General features: G+C 40.7%; 1 protein-coding gene across 1 annotated transcript in view; it reads left to right on the top strand.

The window, feature by feature from the left end:
• The first annotated feature begins 6,344 nt into the window (after nucleotides 1-6,344).
• The window catches only part of tfcp2 (transcription factor CP2), a 68,023-nt gene continuing 53,822 nt past the window's right edge, over nucleotides 6,345-20,545 (top strand). Inside the window, exon 1 of the mRNA XM_052009579.1 lies at nucleotides 6,345-6,731. Coding sequence (XP_051865539.1) covers nucleotides 6,610-6,731 — 122 coding nt within the window. The 5' untranslated portion in view covers nucleotides 6,345-6,609. The remainder of the gene's footprint in view (nucleotides 6,732-20,545) is intronic.

Below are 20,545 nucleotides of genomic sequence, written 5' to 3'. Positions count from 1 at the left end.
GAAAGTGAATCACTGGCAAGGCAGTTGAATCAAAAATAACTTAATTACAAGAATATTAAACATTATGATATTAAAATGAACCCAATGAAACAAAACATCTAAATTATTTAATAGGATACACCTTGGTGCCTTTCCTTTGAGTGTATACCAGCTAGGTTTGTTTGGCCTTGTGCAACAATAAAGTACCACTCATCCCTGCCCCTCCCCCAGCTTGATGCCATAGCTCTAGGGTGATGTGTGACTTGGAGGGAAACCTGCAGGTGGTGGTGTTCTTATGCACCTGCTGCCTTTGAAGGAGAATGCGGGTTTAGGAGGTGCTGACAGAGTAGACTGGGTGAGTAACTGCAATGCAATTTGTGGATGGTACTCACAGCAGCCTCTGTACGCTGCTGATGGAGGGAGTGAATGTTTTGGACGGTAGATGGGGTGCCGATCAAGCAGGCTGCTTTGCTCTAGATGGTGTTGAGTTTCTTAAGTGTTGTTGAAGCTGCACTTATCCAGACAAGTGGAGGTCACAGAAATTTGTTGTTTTGTGGCAGCAGTACAGTGCAAGACCTAAATAGTGCAAAAAAAAATAACAAGGTAGTGTTCATGGTACATGGACCGTTCAGAAATCTGATGGTGGAGGGGGAGAAGCTGTTCCTGAATCGTTGAGTGTGGGTCTTCAGGCTCCTGTATCTCCTCCCCCAATGGTAGTAACAAGAAGAGGGCATGTCCCAGATAGTGAGGGTCCTTAGTGATGGATGCTGCCTTCTGGAGGCATCACCTCTTGAAGATGTCCTTGATAGTGGGGAGGGTTGTGCCTGTGATGGAGCTGGCTGAGGCTACAACCCTCTGCAGCAATCCTTTGCATTGGAGCCTCCATACCAGGCAGTGATACAACCAGTCAGAATGCTCTCCACTGTACATCTGTAGAAATTTGCAAGCGTCTTTGACACACCAAATCTCCTCAAACTCCTAATGAAGTAGAGCTGCTGGCGTGCCTTATGATTGCATCATTGTGTTGGGCCCAGGATAAATCCTCAGAGATGTTGATGCCCAGGAACTTGAAGCTGCTCACCCTTTCCACCGCTGACCCCTCAATGAGGACTGGTGTGTGTTCTCCTTCTTGAAGTCCACAGTCAATTCCTTGGTCTTACTGATGTTGAGTGCAAGGTTGTTGTTGCGACACCACTCAACCAGCTGATCTATCTCACTCCTGTAAGCCTCCTTGTCACCATCTGAGATTCTGTCAATGATAGTGGTATCATCGGTGAACTTGTACATGGCGTTTGAGCTGTACCTAGCCACACAGTCATGAGTGTAGAGAGAGTAGAGCAGTGGGCTATTAATTTGTGCCTTATAGATGGTGGAAGGACATTGGGGTGTCAGGAGGTGAGTTACTTGCTACAGGATACCCAGCCTCTGACTTTGTCTTATAGTCAGTGTTTCTGTGGCTGGTCCATTTGAGTTTCTGGTCAATGGTTTACAGCGCCCCCCCCCCCCCCCCCCCAAGGATGTTGGTAATGGAGAAATCAGTGATGATAATTCCACTGAATGTCAAGGATAGGTACTTAGATTCTCTCATGTTGGAGACAGTCATGTGCCAGGCATCAGTCCATGCCTGAATGTTGTCTAGGTCTTTGCTGCCTGCACAGGCTGCTTCATTTACAGAGGATTTGCAAATGAAATTGGACACTGTGCAGCCCTGAGTCTCTCCTCATCTAATAATGGAACAAAAGTCAGCTGAAGATGTTTGGGATTATTTCCCTGCCCTGGGGAACTCCTGCAGCAATATCCTGGGTCTGGGATGATTAACCTCCAACAACCAAAAACAACATGTTTTGTGCACGAGCAAATTGTCATCTGCAGTGATCAACATGCTGCTGCTGGCTATGGATTCTGCAAAGCCTGCTGCAGTAATGGCTAGCCCACTGTGCTCCAGATGGTGAGTCATTGGGACTGCACGTGTCCCCCCAGCGGTTTGCTGTTGTTGAGGCCATTGGTGTATTACCTTTTCCTGCATGAGAAGAAGTGCATTATGACTCAATACCTGGTAATGTGTTTGGGTGATGCCCCTGCCACAGTTGAATAGCCAGCAGTGTTTGCAGCCTCTGAAATGGCATGTGGGAGTGTGGTGTGACTGTTAGATAGTCCTGATCAATGGAAATTACAGTTAGGTGAATGGTGGAAATGCATTGTTTGGAGCAGTGTGTAAACCCAGTGGTGCAGTTATTGACAGATTAGATTTGATGTATTCACTGGCCTTGACCACATTAAGGCAATAAATAGTACAGTTAATGCTAGCCATTGAAATCTTGACAATGGGATGGCAGAACAAATTTGTTTTGCACTAAGTCAAACAGCCATGGGTTAATTATGCATTGCAATTCCAGTGCCATTTTCCAATCGAACCCCCAATATATCTTGTTACTCCAAGCTGAATATTTAATCACAGTGCAAAATATACAAAGGCATATGTGACAAAGAATTTTGATATTATTGTAATCTTTCAGAATATTTGACGACTGTATTTTAGAGAAAAGCACATTTGAAGCTGCTTACAGTTAATGACTGGAAATTGACAAAAGGCAGATAATGAAATGATTGAATGATTTGAGTACTGTTAGAGTAATATGTAGGTTGCAGGTTCTCTGTTTTTAGAAGGTTGAGTATGAAAAGCTGATTCAGAAATTGTGTGGAGTGAGTTATTTTGGTACAATTGCAATCATGGCACAAAATGTTGGCTCGCTGCCCCTGAGAAGTCAGGGATAAGAGAAGGCTACTCAGTCCATTCCAGACTTCCTCAATAATTCACTCTCCTATTATACCATCTCATTATATTTTAGATAACCCAATTACCTTGCCTTGAGTATATTGTTTGGGTAAATTGTTGACAACATTCCTCTCTCATTAACCTTTCCAGACATAAATTCTAAATGAATCATTTCATATATATTCCCTGGTCCTACTTCTGAGTTTGTTTTACCTGCACTATTTTAAATAATTTGTGCCTCAGTGGTATACCATTAAGAATAATGGTAAAAATGTGTCATAGATGATAGTACCATGTTACTGTAGGAACATTGAACAGGCGCACAACAGTTAGATGACGCAGCACAGCTACTCGACCTTACTGCCTTAGATCACTGTCTAGCCCCATGTTCTATTTCATTTTTTACACTTGTGTTCAATCTTCCTCCTCAACGTTCCTTCCATTAAAACTATTGTGTATTAAGACACGAGAGACTGCAGATGCTGGAAATCTGGAGCAACACACAGTCCTGATAAAAGGTCTCTGCCTGATACTAGAAATACTGTTTAAGCGAAGGGGAACTGCTGAGACAGTAGAAGCAGAGGCACTATAAATCTCAACAATAATGCACGTAGTTGTTAATCATGCATCCAATGCAACCGGTCCTTACACAATGTGCCGCAGATGGAACAAAGTGCAAACTGGCCTGATCACCCACTCAGCTGGTCAGATACCAAACCAACAATTGATAGAATCATAGAAATTTACAGTATAAAATGCCAGCTAAGGACTTTTGGTTAGTATACTTCCTAGCTTTCAGTCTGTACCCTTGTAGGTTAAGGGTGTTTCAAATGCTCACCCAGGTACTTTTTAAATGTGGTGAGAATTTCTGATCACGAAATTGGGTAGTATATTTTAGAGCACATAAAGTTTGGAGTAATTTACTACCGTGGATTGAGATGGAAAACAGGTTGGCAAGCTGTGACTAGTGGGGTACAACAGGGATCAGTGTTGGGCCCCAGCTATTCACAATTTACATCAACAATTTGCCTGAGTGGATCCAATGTAACAGTTCCAAGTTTGCTGATATAAAACTAAGCAGAAATTTGCGTTGTGATAAGAATGCAAAGAGGCTTACAAAAAATATAGACAAGCTGAGCAACAACATGGCAGATGGAGCAGCATGTGGAACAATGAGGTTATCGGCTTTTGAAGAGAGCAGAAATGTTGAGTATTCTTTAACTGATGAGGGATTGGGAAATGCTGGTGTTCAAAGGGACCTGAGTGGCCCTGCCCACAAGTCTCTGAAAGCTAACACACTAGATTCAGCAGGCAATTAGGAAGGCAAATGTTTATTGCTTGAGGATTTAGAGCTTTGGTAAGACCATACCTGAAGTACTGTGTATAATTCTGGTCTCTACTGAAAAAAGAATATTCTTGCTATAGAGGGAGTACAGTGAAGATTCACCATACTTGTTCCTGGGATGGTGGTTCTGTCACATGAGGAGAAATTGAATAATCCAGGTTTGTCTTCTCTAGAACTTTGAAGAATGACAACTGACTCCATTGAAACATACAAAATTCTTAGAGTTGACAGGGTACATGTGGAGCAGATGTCTCTCCTAACTGAGGAGTCCAGAATTATGGGCCCACAGTTTCAAAATAAGAGGTAGGCCAGTTAAGACTGAAATGCTTTTTGTCCTGTCCACAGAAAGCAAGGCAAATGCAATCCATATAGAGGGTTGTGAATCTTTGGCATTCTCTATCCCAGAGGCTGTGGACATGGAAATTGAGATGGGTAGATTTTTGGATGTTCAGAAAATCAAGGGATATGGGAATCATTTTAGTTATGAAAAATGCATTTTATCTTTCATCGTGTGTTGCATGGCATCGTACAGTGCTTCAGTACTTTTAAAGTCTATTGAAGGCTGTCCAAATGAGATTCACCAGGGTAATTCCTGGGATGAGAGGGTTGTCCTATCAAGAGAGGCCAGACAGTTTGGGCCTGTATTCCTTGGAGTTTAGAAGAATGAGGGGTGACCTTATTCAAACATAAGATCCTGAGGAGGCTGACAGGGTGGATGTTGAGGAGTTTTCACTTGTGTGAAAGTCACGGACGGGAGGACGTAGTTGCATAGTAAAGGGCCAGTCATTTAAAACTGAGGTGTGTAGAAATTTCTTCTCTCAGAGGGTGGTGAATCTGTGAAATTCTCTGCCCTGAGGGTGGTGGAGGCTGGATCATTAGGTATACATAAGGTGAAGATAGATAAATATTTAAAAGATTGGAGAATTGAAGGAAATGGGGAACTGGCACAGAAAGGTTGAGGCCAGTGTAGATCAGTCGTGATCATGTTGAATGGCAGGGCATGCTTGAGGGGCCGAGTGGCCTACTCTTGCTCCTGTTTTCTTATGTAGTCGCTGTTGTTTTACAGAGAAAATCAGCCAATTTGTGCACAAGATCCACAAACAGCCATAAGGTAAATTTGCTCTTATTCAAAGTCTACAGGGAGGGGAATTGCATCCACAAAAACAAATGTTTTTGGAACAGAGATAGCGTAGGACAGGCACGGTGGTGTAACAGTTAGCGTAATGCTATTACAGCGCCAGCGACCCGGTTCAATTCCCGCTGCCATCTGTAAAGAGTTTGTACGTTCTCCCTGTGTCTGCATGGGTTTCCTCCCACATTCCAAAGACATACAGGTTAGGAAGTTGTGGTCGTGCTATGTTGGCACCGGAAGCGTGGCGACACTTGCGGGCTGCCCCCAGAACACTACGCAAAAGATGCATTTCACTGTTTCGGTGTACATGTGACTAATAAAGATACCCTATCCTTGTGTCTTCAAGGTTGCATTCCTGCAGATAATTTCATATTTACAGGTAATGATCCAGATATGATGATATGTTGTTAATATTTTTGCGATGATTTCTGTTCACCTTTTTCAGTGCTTTTCGTTCATTGTTTTTATTTCCCTGTTGGATCCGAGGCAAATATTTTTGGCTCGGTGGCAAGGATGCTTCATCAATCATTTTCGGTACTTTAGGTTGGCTTGTCGGTGCAGTTGAGCAGACTGCGAATGAATCATATAACTCGTTCCTGTTAGCATCATATTGCATGCAAGTTACACCCGTCTAATAATAACCACTAACTCGGGAATGTTCAGGTTGAGAGTACAGGTAGTTATTGTTGAGCTCACCTGCATGCACGGTCTGGACTCACAGATGAGGAACAGTAACTTGGGGGGGGGGGGTGGTGGGAAGAATGCCAACAAAGGTGAAAGTATACCCCACCCTGCGGGAAAACTGGTGCAAAACAGTGGAGAGAGAGAGTGCCAGGGGTTTGGCAGCTTTTACCTGCGTGTGAGTACTCTCCCATTGAACGAAATTATTGAATTAACAAAACACAACCCCCTTCCTGAAGCGTCACAGTAACCTCGATAACGTCGAACGCCCAGCCTTTAGGTCTGTACTGATAGGTAGGTTCTCAAGCGACGTCACACAAAAACAAGGACACCCGGGCTCCATTGGGGGGTAGGAGTTGATTGATAGGGACCGTCCGTCAATCAGGTGGCAGAGTCTCTCTATAAGGTCTCAGCGGCGCCATCTTTGATGGAAAGGATCTGGAGCGGTTGGGGCTGAGTCGGTATTTGAGAGTGGGACCCGGCCCGAACAGGACGGTTTCCTCTCCCACCACCTCTGCTCGATGGTTCTTCGAAATCTCTATATAGTCAAAATTCCCCTGCTGTATTTACAGTAAGGCGCTGTCGGCAGTTTGTTTTCTTCAAGCGGCCCCTTGGTGTCGGTGGGCGCGCTGAGGGAAGCCTGTGACCACATTTATCACTCGGATTACGGACCGTTTGCCTTTATCGATCTCGGCGATGGCCTGGGCGCTGAAGATGCCGATGCCGGATGAGGTTATCGAGTCCGGCCTGGTGCAAGATTTCGACGCCAGTTTGTCTGGAATCGGCCAGGAGTTGGGCGCAGGAGCCTACAGTATGAGGTATTTTTAAAAACCCACACACAATTATGAAGTCGTATTTAACGTAACAAGTGCAGCATCTGCCCTGTTAATGTGAAGTGTTGTTTCCCATCGGTGGTCATTTATTGATGGAAAAAGTCATGATTGCAGCAAGCTGTCAACCCATTGGAACTTCAAAGCATGTCACCGACATTTTAAGGCATGTTGACTTCAGTCGTACCTTAATAAGCGTTGATTGTTTTGTCCCTTCCCACGTCCTTCCTCTCCAATATATCTTCTATAATGTGACTTATGATAATTTTCTGCATTAATGGTGTTTGTTAAATGTAAATTGACTTGTGTGGTAATTGAGCAAACTAGGCAACTTCTAGATTCTATTACGGGCTGAATTAACTGATTTTTGGCTAGGTTTTACGATCTCCAAGTAGTGTAATTGGTTTTATTAGCCTTTGGGCAAGGGAGGAATGGTGTTGCTCCTGACCATGTCAACAACCTTCGCTTGAGTGGAAAAAATGTCATGTCTTGGAGTTGTATCTGATTGTGTTTACCTTCCCAGTTGATAACACGTTCTAAAGCTCGTTATGCAAGTTTGCACACTGAAAATTGTCACGAGGGAGGTATTGGGGGCCCTGTACCAGTATAAGTTTGCATATCTTTGGTAGGGAGGCAAATACCATTTTCACTATATTAACGTAGCTTCATAACAGAAGATGCAGGAGTAGGCCGATTGGCTGCTCTAGGCTGTTCTGCCATTCAGGAAGGTCGTGACTGATTCAGTTTTGGCCTCAACACATTCTCTCACTTACCCTATGATCCTGGAGTCCCTTGTTTAAATGACTGTTAATCTCCACTCTGACTAGTGAGTTTGCCTCCATGATGCCCTTGGATCGATAATGTTCAAGATCCATGACCCTCTGAGAGAAGAAATTCCTTTATCTGTTTGAAATATGCAACCCTTTATTCTGAGGCCATGCTCCCTATTTCTAGATGCCTTTATTCAGGGAAACCTTTGTCAATCCCCTTCAGAATCTTTTACGTTTTGATAATATTATTTCTCATTCTTCTATACTCCAATGAGTACAGGCCCAATCTTCAGCTGTTTTTCATATGTCGACCCATTCATTCCCAGGAATCAACTGAAATGAATCTTGCCTCCAATGCAAGTACATCTTTTCTTAACTATGGAGAGCAAAACAGTACTCCAGGTGCATTCTCACCAGTGTGCTGTCAAAGTTGCATCAAAACCTCCTACTTTTATTCTCCATTCTCTTGTAATAAAGGCCAGCCTTCCTAATTACTTCCTGTACCTACATGTTAACTTGTGTTCCATGCAAAAAAAAAGAACCCAGATCCCTTTCATATGACATTTTGTAGGTTTACTCCATTTAAATAATTAGTTTTTTTCATTCTTCCAAAGAGAATTATACTCCATCTGCCAGTTTCTTGCTCAGCCACCTTATCCATCTATATCCTGTTGCAGGCACTTTGTATCCTCACAGCTTGCAAATCCACCTATTTTTGTATCATCAGTGAATTTGGCATAGTACACTTGGTTCCTTCAAGTCATTAAAATGGCTTGTCAAATAGTTGCGGCCCCAGACTGATTTCTGTTGTACCTTGCTAGTTATTAATTGCCAGTCCAAAAATGACCAATTTATTCTGACTGTTTTCCATTAGTTAGGCAGTCCCTTGTCTTTGCCAGTATATTATCCCCAACCCTATGCGCTCCTATCTTGTGCAGTACCCATTTATTTGGCACCTTATCAAATGCTTTCTGGAAATCCAAATATACTATATTTACCGTTTCCTCTATCCATCCTGTTTGTTACATCCCCAAAGAGCTCTGGCACATTTGTCAAGCATGATTTCCCTTTCATAAAACCATGTTGACTCTCCTTGATTGTCTTATGATTTTCTAAATGTCCAGCATTAACTCAGAATGGATTCCAGCCCAGCGTTTTCGTAATGATAGAAATTAGGTTAACTGGCCGGTAGTTTTCTATTTTCTCCCTCCTGTCTTGCATATTGGTGTTACATTTGTGGTTTTCCAATTCTCAACCTTGCCAGGGTCAGAAAAATTTTAGTAGAGTCTCTTCAGCTTCAAGTGTTTTCAGCTACTTCCTTTAAGACCCTAGGATGTAGGCTAGGGGACTTGTCAGCCTTTAGCCCTATTAAAGTTTCTCCCTTCCTGTATCTATTTCTATTGGCATGTTTCTACAATGAAGACTGGTCCAAAATAATTATTTAGAATCTCTGCCATTTCTCTATTGTTAATTTCCCTGTCACATTCTTTAGCTGCTCTTTGTACACCTGTAGAATCTTTTCTGGTTTGTTTTTATATTATTTGTTAGTTTGTTCTCATGCTCTCTCTCCCCCCACCCCCCCACACCTTTTTGTTTAGTTATCCTTTGCTGGTTTTGAAAAATTTCCCAAAGACATCTTTCCTCTGGGGTGGCTACTAGTTGTGGGACCCAACCAAACACAATGTAAAGTTCACTATCCTTGCCATCATTCACTGTATGGGTATTAAAAATTGGTGGACATTAAAAGAAAAATTGGCAATAGACTACTTTCCTGTTTGGTACTTTGATATAAATTATAATGTATATAATTGCCTTTTTTCTCAAGTAAGTTGATTCATTTTCAATGTGATTTGGAAGTAAATGATATTTTGAATAGTAATGATGGAGAATGGATAAAAATTAAGAAAATGTTCATTTGGCAGACTGGACAACAAATGACTTTGTCTGAAGTTGCACAGCTAGAGGTAACACAAAGGGGAACACAGTATATAACTGAAGTTTCATTGTCAGTAATACAGCTGACAAACAGATGATCTAGTATATGATCTGCTTCATCTTTATTAGTTGTAGCCACCCAATGCATGATTGGTGTGTTGAGATATTGTGAGTTAGAGAGTGAATACCACAAGTCCTGCCCCAAACCAGTTCCTCGTTATCAAGATACAAGGTTTGACTTTCAAAGCAGGAGTTGAGATTCCAGATCATCTGATAATGAAATTTTGAGAAAACCAGACTAATGGGGAAATCCATTTCACTACTTGCAACTGCTTGTGTTATTTAACTGAGATGATTTATTTCCTACCATTGTGTCTTGAGGGAGCAGCCAGGGTTTGGGAGGGTGGGAGGAAGAGGAGAATTCTATTTATGGATCCCAAGTGTACTACAACTGGATATTTTATTCAATCAGTAACAGCCATGGTAAACAAAGTAACTTGCAAGTTCTTCATTTCACTAATAGAAGGGTGACTATAATTTTCAAGTGTTAAGTAAACATTAACTTTTTCCTCCTCCAGCCGCCTCTTTCCCCCCCACCCCACCATATCACTCCAAATGACACTCAAGATTGTGTAAGAAAATTTTTTTTTTAAAACGTGTGATCCTTATTTCCTGTCAACAAATAATGAGTGGAGGACAATTTGTTGCAGAAAGAGGGCATAATACATCTTCCTGGCTGACAGTTATTATGTTGAAAGTGTATCACCCCAATTTTCCATGCATCAAAATACTTTCCAATAAACTTTCAATTAAAAACCAAAAAGTAATTTCCACTACAATACAATTTACTGTATGCCTCTATAAGATCAAACACTTCTTGATAGTTGAAGACCATTCTCGTACTAACTTCCCTCTCTGCCTATATTAACACTGACAAAATGTAACATTGTAAATCTACATGTAATAATTGCAAAACCATACCTAAATGTAGGTTTGTGGCAAAATTCCACTCTTGGCATACACAGAGTGCACTTCGTAAAAATGCATGTGACAGGCATAATTTCCCATCCGTGGATTTTTAAGAAAGCAGTTTACTCCTGTATTTGTTAAGAAACTTGCTGTGAATGAGGATTTAGAGGAAGTGTGGGAAATGGACAGAAGTACCCAAGGGCACAAAAGAGGCTTCAAACAGGTCATGCAGAGAGCCTGGGAAATGGAGCAGGATGGGAATTTGTTCAAAAGAGGCCAGGGATAGTTAGTCTTTTGATTTTGCCCCTTACTAAAAATGCCCTAATGCTGCCCGTCTCCAGTGCTGGAAAACCCCTCACCTAGTCCTTGACATCACGGTATTTTGTTCCTGTGAGAACAGAAGTAAATTATCATGGTTGTTGACTGCGGCTTTCACAGAAAAATGGATGGAATCGTGAATACAATCCCTGAAAAGCCAGCAGAAGCTTATAATCAAATACAAAATAAAAAGCAGAATTTAACTTGCTCAGTAACTGTATAATAATGGTTTTGTATATTATTTCTTGGTATGTGCAGTTGCATTTCTTGAAGTACCAACTGTCTTTTGGCTAAATGCTATTACTTTCATAGCTACATATCAAGGCTTGTATTGGCAACTGGTTAATATGGGCGGGCGGAAGATAGATGGCTCAAGACAATTATCCTACTATAAATGTTTGATCTTATGCATGTGCTGTAAATTGAAGTGAGAATTATTTTTTGTTTTTTAATTTGAAGTTTGTAAAATCATTTTTTAATCCAGAATTCACCATTCCTTTTCCAGAAAAAGTTGGTGATGCACTTCCAACAAAATATACCTTCCTGATTGACAGTTATGCCTCTTCTATTTATTATTGAAGCGGCAACTTCGTATTCTGATTGTGGCTTTGGCATGCCTTTGGGATGGAGAAGCAGATGGGAATGTGAAATTGAGGTTACAATCGGATCAGCAGTGATCTTGTTAAATGGTAGAGTAGACCTTGGGGGCCAAGTAGCCTATTGGTGCTTTGGATGTTTGCATGAAAAACAATATGAATTTGTATGATAGCACTTGGCTGCAGATGATTTGCAATTAAATTAGTCTGTGAAGTAAAGGAATATGCTTTAAACATTGTTAGGTCTGTATGAAATTTCTGCTGAGATGGGGAATGTTCTTTAATTACAAATTGTATGGTATTGCTGTGTCAATATTGCATTATAACCTTGGGTGATCTGTTGTTAAATTAATTGTGGGTGGTATTTGTAAACAGGAATGTGGGTTGACTGCTCCCAAGTTATTGTGTTAGAAGGAACGCAGCGAGTCAGGCAGCATCTGTGGAAGGACGTAGACCGTCGACGTTTTGGGTTGAGTCCCTTCATGTGGACCAGTATGGAGCCCTTATACTGCTGGTGAGACAGTATAAGGGCCCCAATGTTTGATCTGCATTCCTGAACTCTGGAAAAACAGCCAGTGTCCTAGGTACCAATAGAGTGAGGCTCTATCTGTTCTGAATGTGCATACAAGATTCCATACAGTATTTTGAAGAGCAGTGTTCACAATGTGGCCTCCTCTTCATTGGAGAAACAATGTAGATTGGTGATCACTTTGCTGAAAGCCTGCATTCAGTTCGCGGGATTGAACTGGACCTTCCTCTCGCTGCTACTTTGATTCACCATCTCAGTACCACTGTGACTTTTTCTGTATTAGATGTCTAAACTGTTAGTGAGTCCCAATGCAAGTTTGAGGGATGGCATCTCATCTTCCATCTGAGCATCTTGGAGCTTTCTGGTCCCCAACTTTAGGTAACTCGCTCTTTCTTTGCATTAGAACTGGCCATTTCTACCTGTCATCATTTTGGCTCAGCTTCTTTTGTATAGTCTTGCCTGTTGGATGTGTCCCACAGCTTTACTATTAGCAACACGTTACATGGAAAAGGAGGCTTCATCTGATCTCAGCTATGTTCCCTTTGTTCTATATGTCTTTCCCCCACCTTTTCTGCTACTTAAACTAACGTGTTTTCTCTTTTCCAGTTCTGAAGACTCCTGACTTGAAATGTTAACTGTTTCTCTTTCCACAAATGCTGCCTGATTGTGCTGGGTGTTTCTAGCATTTTCTATTTTTAATTTAGATTTTCAGCATCTACAGTTTTATTTTCATTGGTGGTCATGGTAGTGGACTAACAACCTAGACTGATGATCCAAAGAAATTTCAAATCCATGGTAGCTAAATTCAGTAAACTATGCTTTTTTTTCCCCTGCAAAATACAAGTATTAGTAATGACTATGAAACCCATCATACTCATTCAGTCCGACTTGCATAACTCCAGTAAGACAGCAATGTGCTTGATTCTGAATTGCTCTCTGAAATGGCCCAGCTGGCCACAGTTCAAGAACAGAAAATGAATGGGAAAATAAATACTGACTTTTCCAGTGCTATCCACATCTCATGAATGAATATATTAAAAATAATTCCTGAAGTCTTGGCCAATATTTAACCATTGAAATGGGTTACCTGATTGTTATTCCTTTGCTGTTTTGGGAGTTTGTTTGCAAAATGACTGTTGTATTTCCCTCATTCACACACTACACTTCAAAGATACTTCATTGTCTGTAAAGCACTTTCAGCGCATTGTGAAATGTTAAGTCACTGTAGATGTGTCTTTTTCTCTTGATCACTATTCTTTAATTTCAGAGTGCATGCATGTTCTTCACTTGATCCTGGCAAAATTTGCCCATGAATAATGGCAACCTGGATGCAGCACAAGACAGTTATAATGTTCATAGGACTGTACTCCTGTGCCTCTAAAGGAGTAGTGGTAGTAGAAATTTCTCTACTCAGTTTCTTTGAAACTTATTTGTTTTTCATTTTCTATTGTAAACATGGCTAATAGCAAGGTGCTCTTGTGTTACTCTAGCAAAATCTTGTGGCATTTTATTGAGTTATTACTGAGTTATTAGCATGCATAGCTTTCAATTGTGCCATGCCCAGGAGCAAAGGAGATCAGCAATTACTCTTGTGAGCGGCCTTGTGTTTTTTACAAACTGTACCTTTTATCTTATTACCTGTAGCAGGACCCAAGGACCTTGCCATTACTGAAATATTTGTTAGCATTTAATCTCAATTTTGGTGTGGGGAAAAATATACTGAAGTCATGGCTTAGGCTATAAATCAAATTTGTTTAGCCTTAAACAGTTTAACGATTAGTACTCCTGATAAAACATTGCTAATTGCACAGACACTTCTTCAGTCACCTTTGTCATAAAATTGATCCTTGAAACAAGTGTGCTTGATTTGTATATGGTGCAACACTACTACCTGCTTCATTTGCTAAGTTCAGCCTGCCTGGCTGCTGAAGGAGTTTGTTGGTCTAAAGCATAAAATTCAAAATTCTTTAGGGTTGTCAGGGATGACCTGTTTGTTTAATCATGGTGATTAAATTGAATAGTAAGATGTCAAGAGTTGTTTCTTCGGAATAATGCATCTGGAATAACTCTTTTGCAATCTGGATGTTATGTCTATTCTGTGGTTCAAAAAAGAAGAAGAATTTCTTTATTTGTCATTGTACTGTTGCAACAACAACACAACGAGATTACGATGGCACTCCCTTGCCTAATAAAAACCAAAACAGTAAATTGATAAGAGCAATTATAACTATAAAATAAAACAAACATACTTACACAAATATAAAGTATAAAAAATATAAAAAGGCAGTGTGCAAATGAACCATGATGATAATAATAATCAGCAGCATTATCAATATATTAAATAACACCATGATGAGTCCAGTCAGTAAAGGGGGGAAGACATAGTATGTGTATGTATAGGAGGTGTCAGCCCATGTTCAACAATTTAACAGCTTTGGGGAAAAAAGCTGTGTTTCAGTCTTGTGTGTGCATGTATTGTCCTGTATTGCCTACCAGAGGGGAGTAGTTTAAAAAGGTGGTGAGCTGGTTCTTGAATGATGATTAAAGCCCTGCTCTGACATCGAGCCTGATAGCTGTCCTCCATTGCTGGTAACTGAGTCCCAATGATGTTTTGGGCCATCTTGATGACCCTCTGCAAAGCCTTCTACTCCTTCCTAGTGCAGCTGGCATACCAAGCAGTAATGCTGTATGTCAGGATGCTCTCCACCGCACACCGGTAGAAGTTCACCAGAATGTTCTGAGACAGTCTGGCTCTCCTCAATTTCCTCAAAAAAATAGAGGCGTTGCTGTGCCTTCCTAATGACAGCTGAGGTGTGTATTGCCCAGGAAAAGTCCTCGGTGATGTATGCCCCCAGGAATTTAAAACTGGAGACTCTCTCCACAGCCTCACCACCAATGAACACTGGACCAAGATCTATCTTCCTTGACTTCCTGAAATCCACCATAATCTCTTTAGTCTTTTGGTTTCATTTTGTAGTACCTGTGCTCAGTCTAATGTTCCCAGTGACCAGCAGTTGAGAAGCTGATAAATAATCCATGCACTGCTGCTTTTTATGGGCTTATTTGAATCCTGCTTCCTTTTCTTTGGATTGTTCCAGAACCTCTAGCTGTTCTCTTGGTGATGCTCACTTGCTGTCTGACCATCCTCTATCCAGGTTGTGTCACTGGTTTTGGCTGCCCTGGCCCCAGTTAATGCTCCTAATTATCAATTTTCCAGCTCTAAGGGAATGCACTGTCTGTGGTTTTGTGAGAGACTGCTATGATTTTCATTGTTTTGCTGAACCAAGTCTAATTTGTTATATTGTCCATAGAAAATGGAGAAGCCAGTATTAATACTCCAATTTAAAAATTGCAAATTTTAATCATTCTGCCACAAGAGTTTCACTTCTGCAATGCTCTACTCCCACCAAAAAAAGCACACATGGATTTTATATTGGAAAAAATGGATAGTGTGATCATCTTTGATTAGACTTCAAACAGTTGTGTGTAGAGGACCGTTGACCTGGCATCAATAGCAGAAATTTGAGTTGAGTGCATGGGAGAGGGAAGCTACTGCAGAACATAATGTACTGGGGGCTCCTTTGAGCTCTGACTTAGAGCTAAGGAATTAACTAAGAAATAAAGGTTAAATAAAAACTGAATGAAGACCACACTGCTAATTAGCATAAAGAGGAACACAAGTAAATTGAAACATGTACATCAATACAAGGACCATTAGTTACCATCTTCAATTGGAATGGCATGCATCTGGGGAAAGTGCTAACTGAGAGGTATGACTGATCAGAGATGGACCATTGCAAGATTTGTGAAGAATAATTTTAAGGCTACTGGGAAGGTAGCCATGAAAGCAAAACAAGTTATTATTGAAAATCTAGTTGTGTACCTTGGAAGTAAAGGTCCAAAATTTCCTAAATTTGGAAAGGTTCCAGCAGATCAAAAAACCATAAATGTAATGCCTTTATTCAAGGTAAAACATTTGACAAATCTGTTAATAGTTTGAGGATGTAACAAGCAGGCTGGAGATGAGGGAAACTGGTAAAGCAGTACCTTTTTGGATTTCTAGAAGGCATTTGAAAGAATGTTGTTGGTGACAGTGTTGGACTTGGCTGCAACAAGCTTCACTTTAGTGATGTTCTCAGTCATTTGGACCATGCAATCTCAGAGACCGCATTTCACAGTGACAAAGTCATTGGTTTCGGTGGTGTTGGCTCTGGGATTAATGTGAGGACCTCCAGAGTAAATGAGGCATGGCAGTTTGCAGATGGAACAGTAACAATGAGATTCAGACAGGCAGTTGCAAAAGAGTGAGATGCATAGTCTCCTAAATCATTACAGCACAGAAGGAGTGATTCAACCCACAGAGTCTGCTGGTTCTATGTAGACCCATCCAGTTGGTTCCATTTCTCATACCCAGAGCTCTGCAGCTAATTTTCCCTGCAAGTACCTAATCATTAAGTTAGCCTTTTTAGTTCAGTAAGCATATTTCATTTAGCATTGACTTGTTTTTGTATATTAGAAATGATACTTGGTGCAGGTAATTCCTTCTTGTTAATCAGTTTTCCATATAGGAGCATGATGGAATACTCTCTCCACTTGTTTGGATGGGTGCAGCTCTAAAAAGACTCAAAGATCAACACCATCTAGAATAAAGCAGCCTGCTTGAATGGCAGCCCAGCAACCACCCTGGAACTTCATTCCCTACACCTTGGGTGCACAGTAGTTGTCGTTACTGGCCCAGCCAACTCCCCCCCCCCCCCCCCCCCCCCCCCATAGCACTTCCCAAGCTCTCCTCTATCACTTAGAGCAAAGGCAACAGGTTCATGGAAACACCACCGCCTGCAAGTTTCCCTCCAGTTTGCACCTTATCCTGACTTGGAAATGTATTGCTGGTCTTTCAACGTAGCTGGCTCAAAATCCTGGAACTCTGTCCCCAGCAACACTGGGAGTACCTTCAGAAGAAGAACAGCAGTGGTTTAAGAAGATGGTTCACTGCCACCTTGCCAAGGGGAATTGGGTGTGGGCAACAAATGTTGGACCTGTTGGTGACACCCAGCTCCTTTAAAAAAAAGAATAAATTATAAAATAAAGCGACATGTTGAACTGGGTCATTCAGTCAGCTGGTCAGAAGTAATATCTCAAAATTCTAGTTCTGTGGTTGTGCTTGTTGATGATTTGATGTTGATATTTTTGTTCATTGCACATTCCAGATTACGCCTGAATTGAGTTGGCTTGTTGAGCCATTTAAAAGGGCTTTTGAGAGTGAACTACATTGTAGTCTGAGGCCATAAATAGGTCAGATTGAGTAAGGATGATAGATTTCCCTAAAGATGTTGTTGTAACATTACCAATGCTAGCTGATTTTCCAGATTTATTAATTACTTGTATTTGGATTCCCCAGCTTGCTATCAAGATCAACAGGCAAATCTTCTGTACACTAGTCCACTTGTTTAACTATTATGCTACCATACCTTGGTACCATGTTTTACAATAACCATTATTGTTGGTGTGCATGAAATCTAATACTGTGTACAAAATATTAAGAGGAAAAGAGTGAACAGCCAGCACCTCTTTCCCAGGGCACCATTGCTCAATACAAAAGGGCATAGCTTTAAAGTAATGGGTGGGAAGTTCAAGGGAGATATTAGAGGAAGGTTTTTTTACCCAGAGAGTGGTTGGGGCATGGAATGCGCTGCCTGGGGCGGTGGTGGAGGCAAGTACATTGGTCAAATTCAAGAGATTGCTAGATAAGCAGAAGGAGGAATTTAAAATAGAGGGAGGAATAGGTAGGAGGAAGGGGTTAAATAGTCTTGGGTGAGGTTTAAGTGTTGGCACAATATTGTGGGCCAAAGGGCCTGTACTGTTCTATGATCTTAAAGCAATAATTTATAGTTCATTTACTTTATCAGATAAATATTCAAAAAGGCAAATATTGTTGTCCTCCCCTTCCAGCACTAATCTCAAACACAACAGAGTTCATCGCTAGAATTTTCAAAGTTTTGTACAAAACTGTAACATGTATAGCATTGAAAGTAAGCCCTTGGTTGTTCAGAGCAATTTTTGCATTATGGATGTTGATATGTAGACCTGTTGACACTGAAGGTTTCAGGCTTTTTTCCTAGTAGCAGCTTTTCCTGCTGTCTTAATAGTCATGATCTGAGAAATTAATTGTTTTGCAACACTCTTGCACTCTTTCTGCTCACCTAGCTCGCTGGAAAATTCATTAATTCTGCTGAATATCAAAAAAAGTGAACCAAATGTGTGTTGGGATATTAACAAATAACATCCAATAATCTGGAAAATGTGTAAGTCCCGACACAAGTTGTTCTTGTGCTAGATCATCGGAGTCTTACAGTGGTTTTTTTCAAAAAATGTAATGAATATAGGAATCTTGTTTTGTGCTTTATAGTTATAAATTCAGGCCAAAAAAAGTAACCAAGCACAAATGTGCTTATTTCTATCTTTTGCCTGCATTTATTGTGCAAGCTTTTCTCCTTTCCCCTCCCACTTGAAATAAAAATTCTCCTGGGTGAAATGCCTTATGGGAGCTGTACGAGTTCAATGCCTTGTTGATACTTCACAACTAGTTACTCTTCAAGAACCAGTCAAGAAATGCTGGTGGTGGGGGAGAATTAATATTTAGGAAGGTGACTGGAGTGCCAGCCAAGAGGGCCAATTTGTCTTTTATAGCTTAATTGTTGTGCAGATAGAAAGCATTATTCCTGGCATTTGTCATGTAGATAATAAAAAAACTTTGGGGAGTCAGTTTGAGTAACTCTCCATAGAAAACCCAAGCTCGGATCAGCTCTCGCAGCCAGTACATATGCAGGCTGCATTAATGTTTTAGTCATTAGTGTCCATAGGCTCTTGCTTGGAGGGGTGCAAGGCAGAACGAAATTGGCAATGAAAAGATTGTTGAATGTTAAAGGAAAGTTGTTGGACTCTCTCAGAGATGATCATTGCCTAGGAATTGTGGGACACGAATCAGCCCCTGTCTGAATTTCGTTCTGGTGCATCCAAGTATGAGCAGCTTCATTATCTAAGTAAATGCAAGTAGAGCTGAACACTACAAACATGAACAAGCATGTCCACTTCTGACCTATTGATGGAGGTAAGATGATTGATGAGGTTGCCAGAAGTGGTTGGGTTGAGGGCACTGTGTCAAGGAACAACTGAAGTGATGTCCTAGGGTTTAAAATTACTGACATCCAGCAACTAAAGTCACTGCTGGGTACTGATTCCATCTGATGGTAAACCTACATGATTCCCACTTGTGTTGTTTTGATTACTTGGCAAGTTACGGTTCTTCTCTCTCTCCCCCCCCCCCCACTTCTCAAGTTCAGCATTAAGACAGGAAACCAGCATGGGTTCAATGAGAAGAATTGAAGAGCATATCAGTTGTAAGATATGCAACTTAAAATGGCAACAATATGGCAAATTAACCCATGATTATGTGCATTCTAAACAGTGGAAGGGGCATGTTATTGGCGAAAGCTAAGCAGTCCCACAAACAAAAAATTAGATCAAAACTATGCAGTCTTTCCACATCCAGTTGTGAACAATTCCATCCAGTGAACAAGAAAAAAGATGAAAGCTTCATGAAGCACAGTTTAGGCATACTGTCTGCTTAATCATTAACAGTAGTGTTTCAACTTGGTGTTTAGTTGAGTACATTGTATAATTGGGGAATGGCCCATTGTTTTATAATCTGAATAGTTTGTTCAAGAATTTTGTTTGCAAGAATATTGTACACTGAGAAAACTCTGAGACATTTTGTTTTGAAATGCACTGTTTTCAGCACTGCACCTTGGATATAATTTTTCATTTCATTGAGGGGGGTACATATTCTGTTGCGGCAACAACTTAAATAGTTCATTTTAATGGGGATAATTGGTGTTTTGCATTACAGAAGCAGTAAAAAAAAGATGAAAGGAATAAAGGAGTAGATATTTTACTTTGAGCTAAGTGACAGATTCTGGGTTTTAAACTGGAAAAGCAGAATAGCACTGGAGACTAGGCCCCATTTCTATTTTTCAGTTCCCAGTTAGAAATTAATTTACATTGGGATTGGACAAGAAAAATAACCAAATTTCAGTTTTAAACTTGCAAAATGAACAGGAAACATCACTATCCGATCATTGGCCAATAAGCTCTAGAAGCGGGTCAGTTGTTCCAGAGGCCCTTTCACTTTGGAGTACTTCTGCTTGCAATGTAATGCTAAGACTATAAAATATAACCTTGCAGATAAAGGAAAACTAATTAAAATTACAGCATTCTTTCTTATAAGTGCACAACTGTTTTCCAAGGAACGTAGTCAGATTTAATCAGATTTCTGTGAAGCTCTCATAAAAACAGCCATTTGGAAAATATTTGCAGTACAGTCCATTGAATCGATAAATTATTAAGCCTATTTAAAATTAGATGAGTGATTCTTGTTGGCTACAACTTGCTGTAGAAGAAATTTGGCAAGTCAGTTAACTAAGTGTAGGGTGTTCATTTAAAACACATAACATGGAATGTGTTCCCCTGCAAAGGCAAAGTGACGAGTGCACTGGAGCTGTGTATGAATTCTGTTTAGTGCCAGCTACATTTTTTTTTCCCCAACACCATGTACCTACCATGTATCTTAGAATTAGAGGGTACAGTTTCAAAACAGAGATGAGGAGAAATTTCTTTAGCCAGAGGGTG

The sequence above is a fragment of the Pristis pectinata genome, chromosome X, assembly GCF_009764475.1.
Source record: "Pristis pectinata isolate sPriPec2 chromosome X, sPriPec2.1.pri, whole genome shotgun sequence".
NCBI lineage: Eukaryota > Metazoa > Chordata > Chondrichthyes > Rhinopristiformes > Pristidae > Pristis > Pristis pectinata.
The sequence above is the reverse complement of the archived record's forward strand: the minus strand, read 5'-3'. Positions and strand labels throughout refer to the sequence as shown.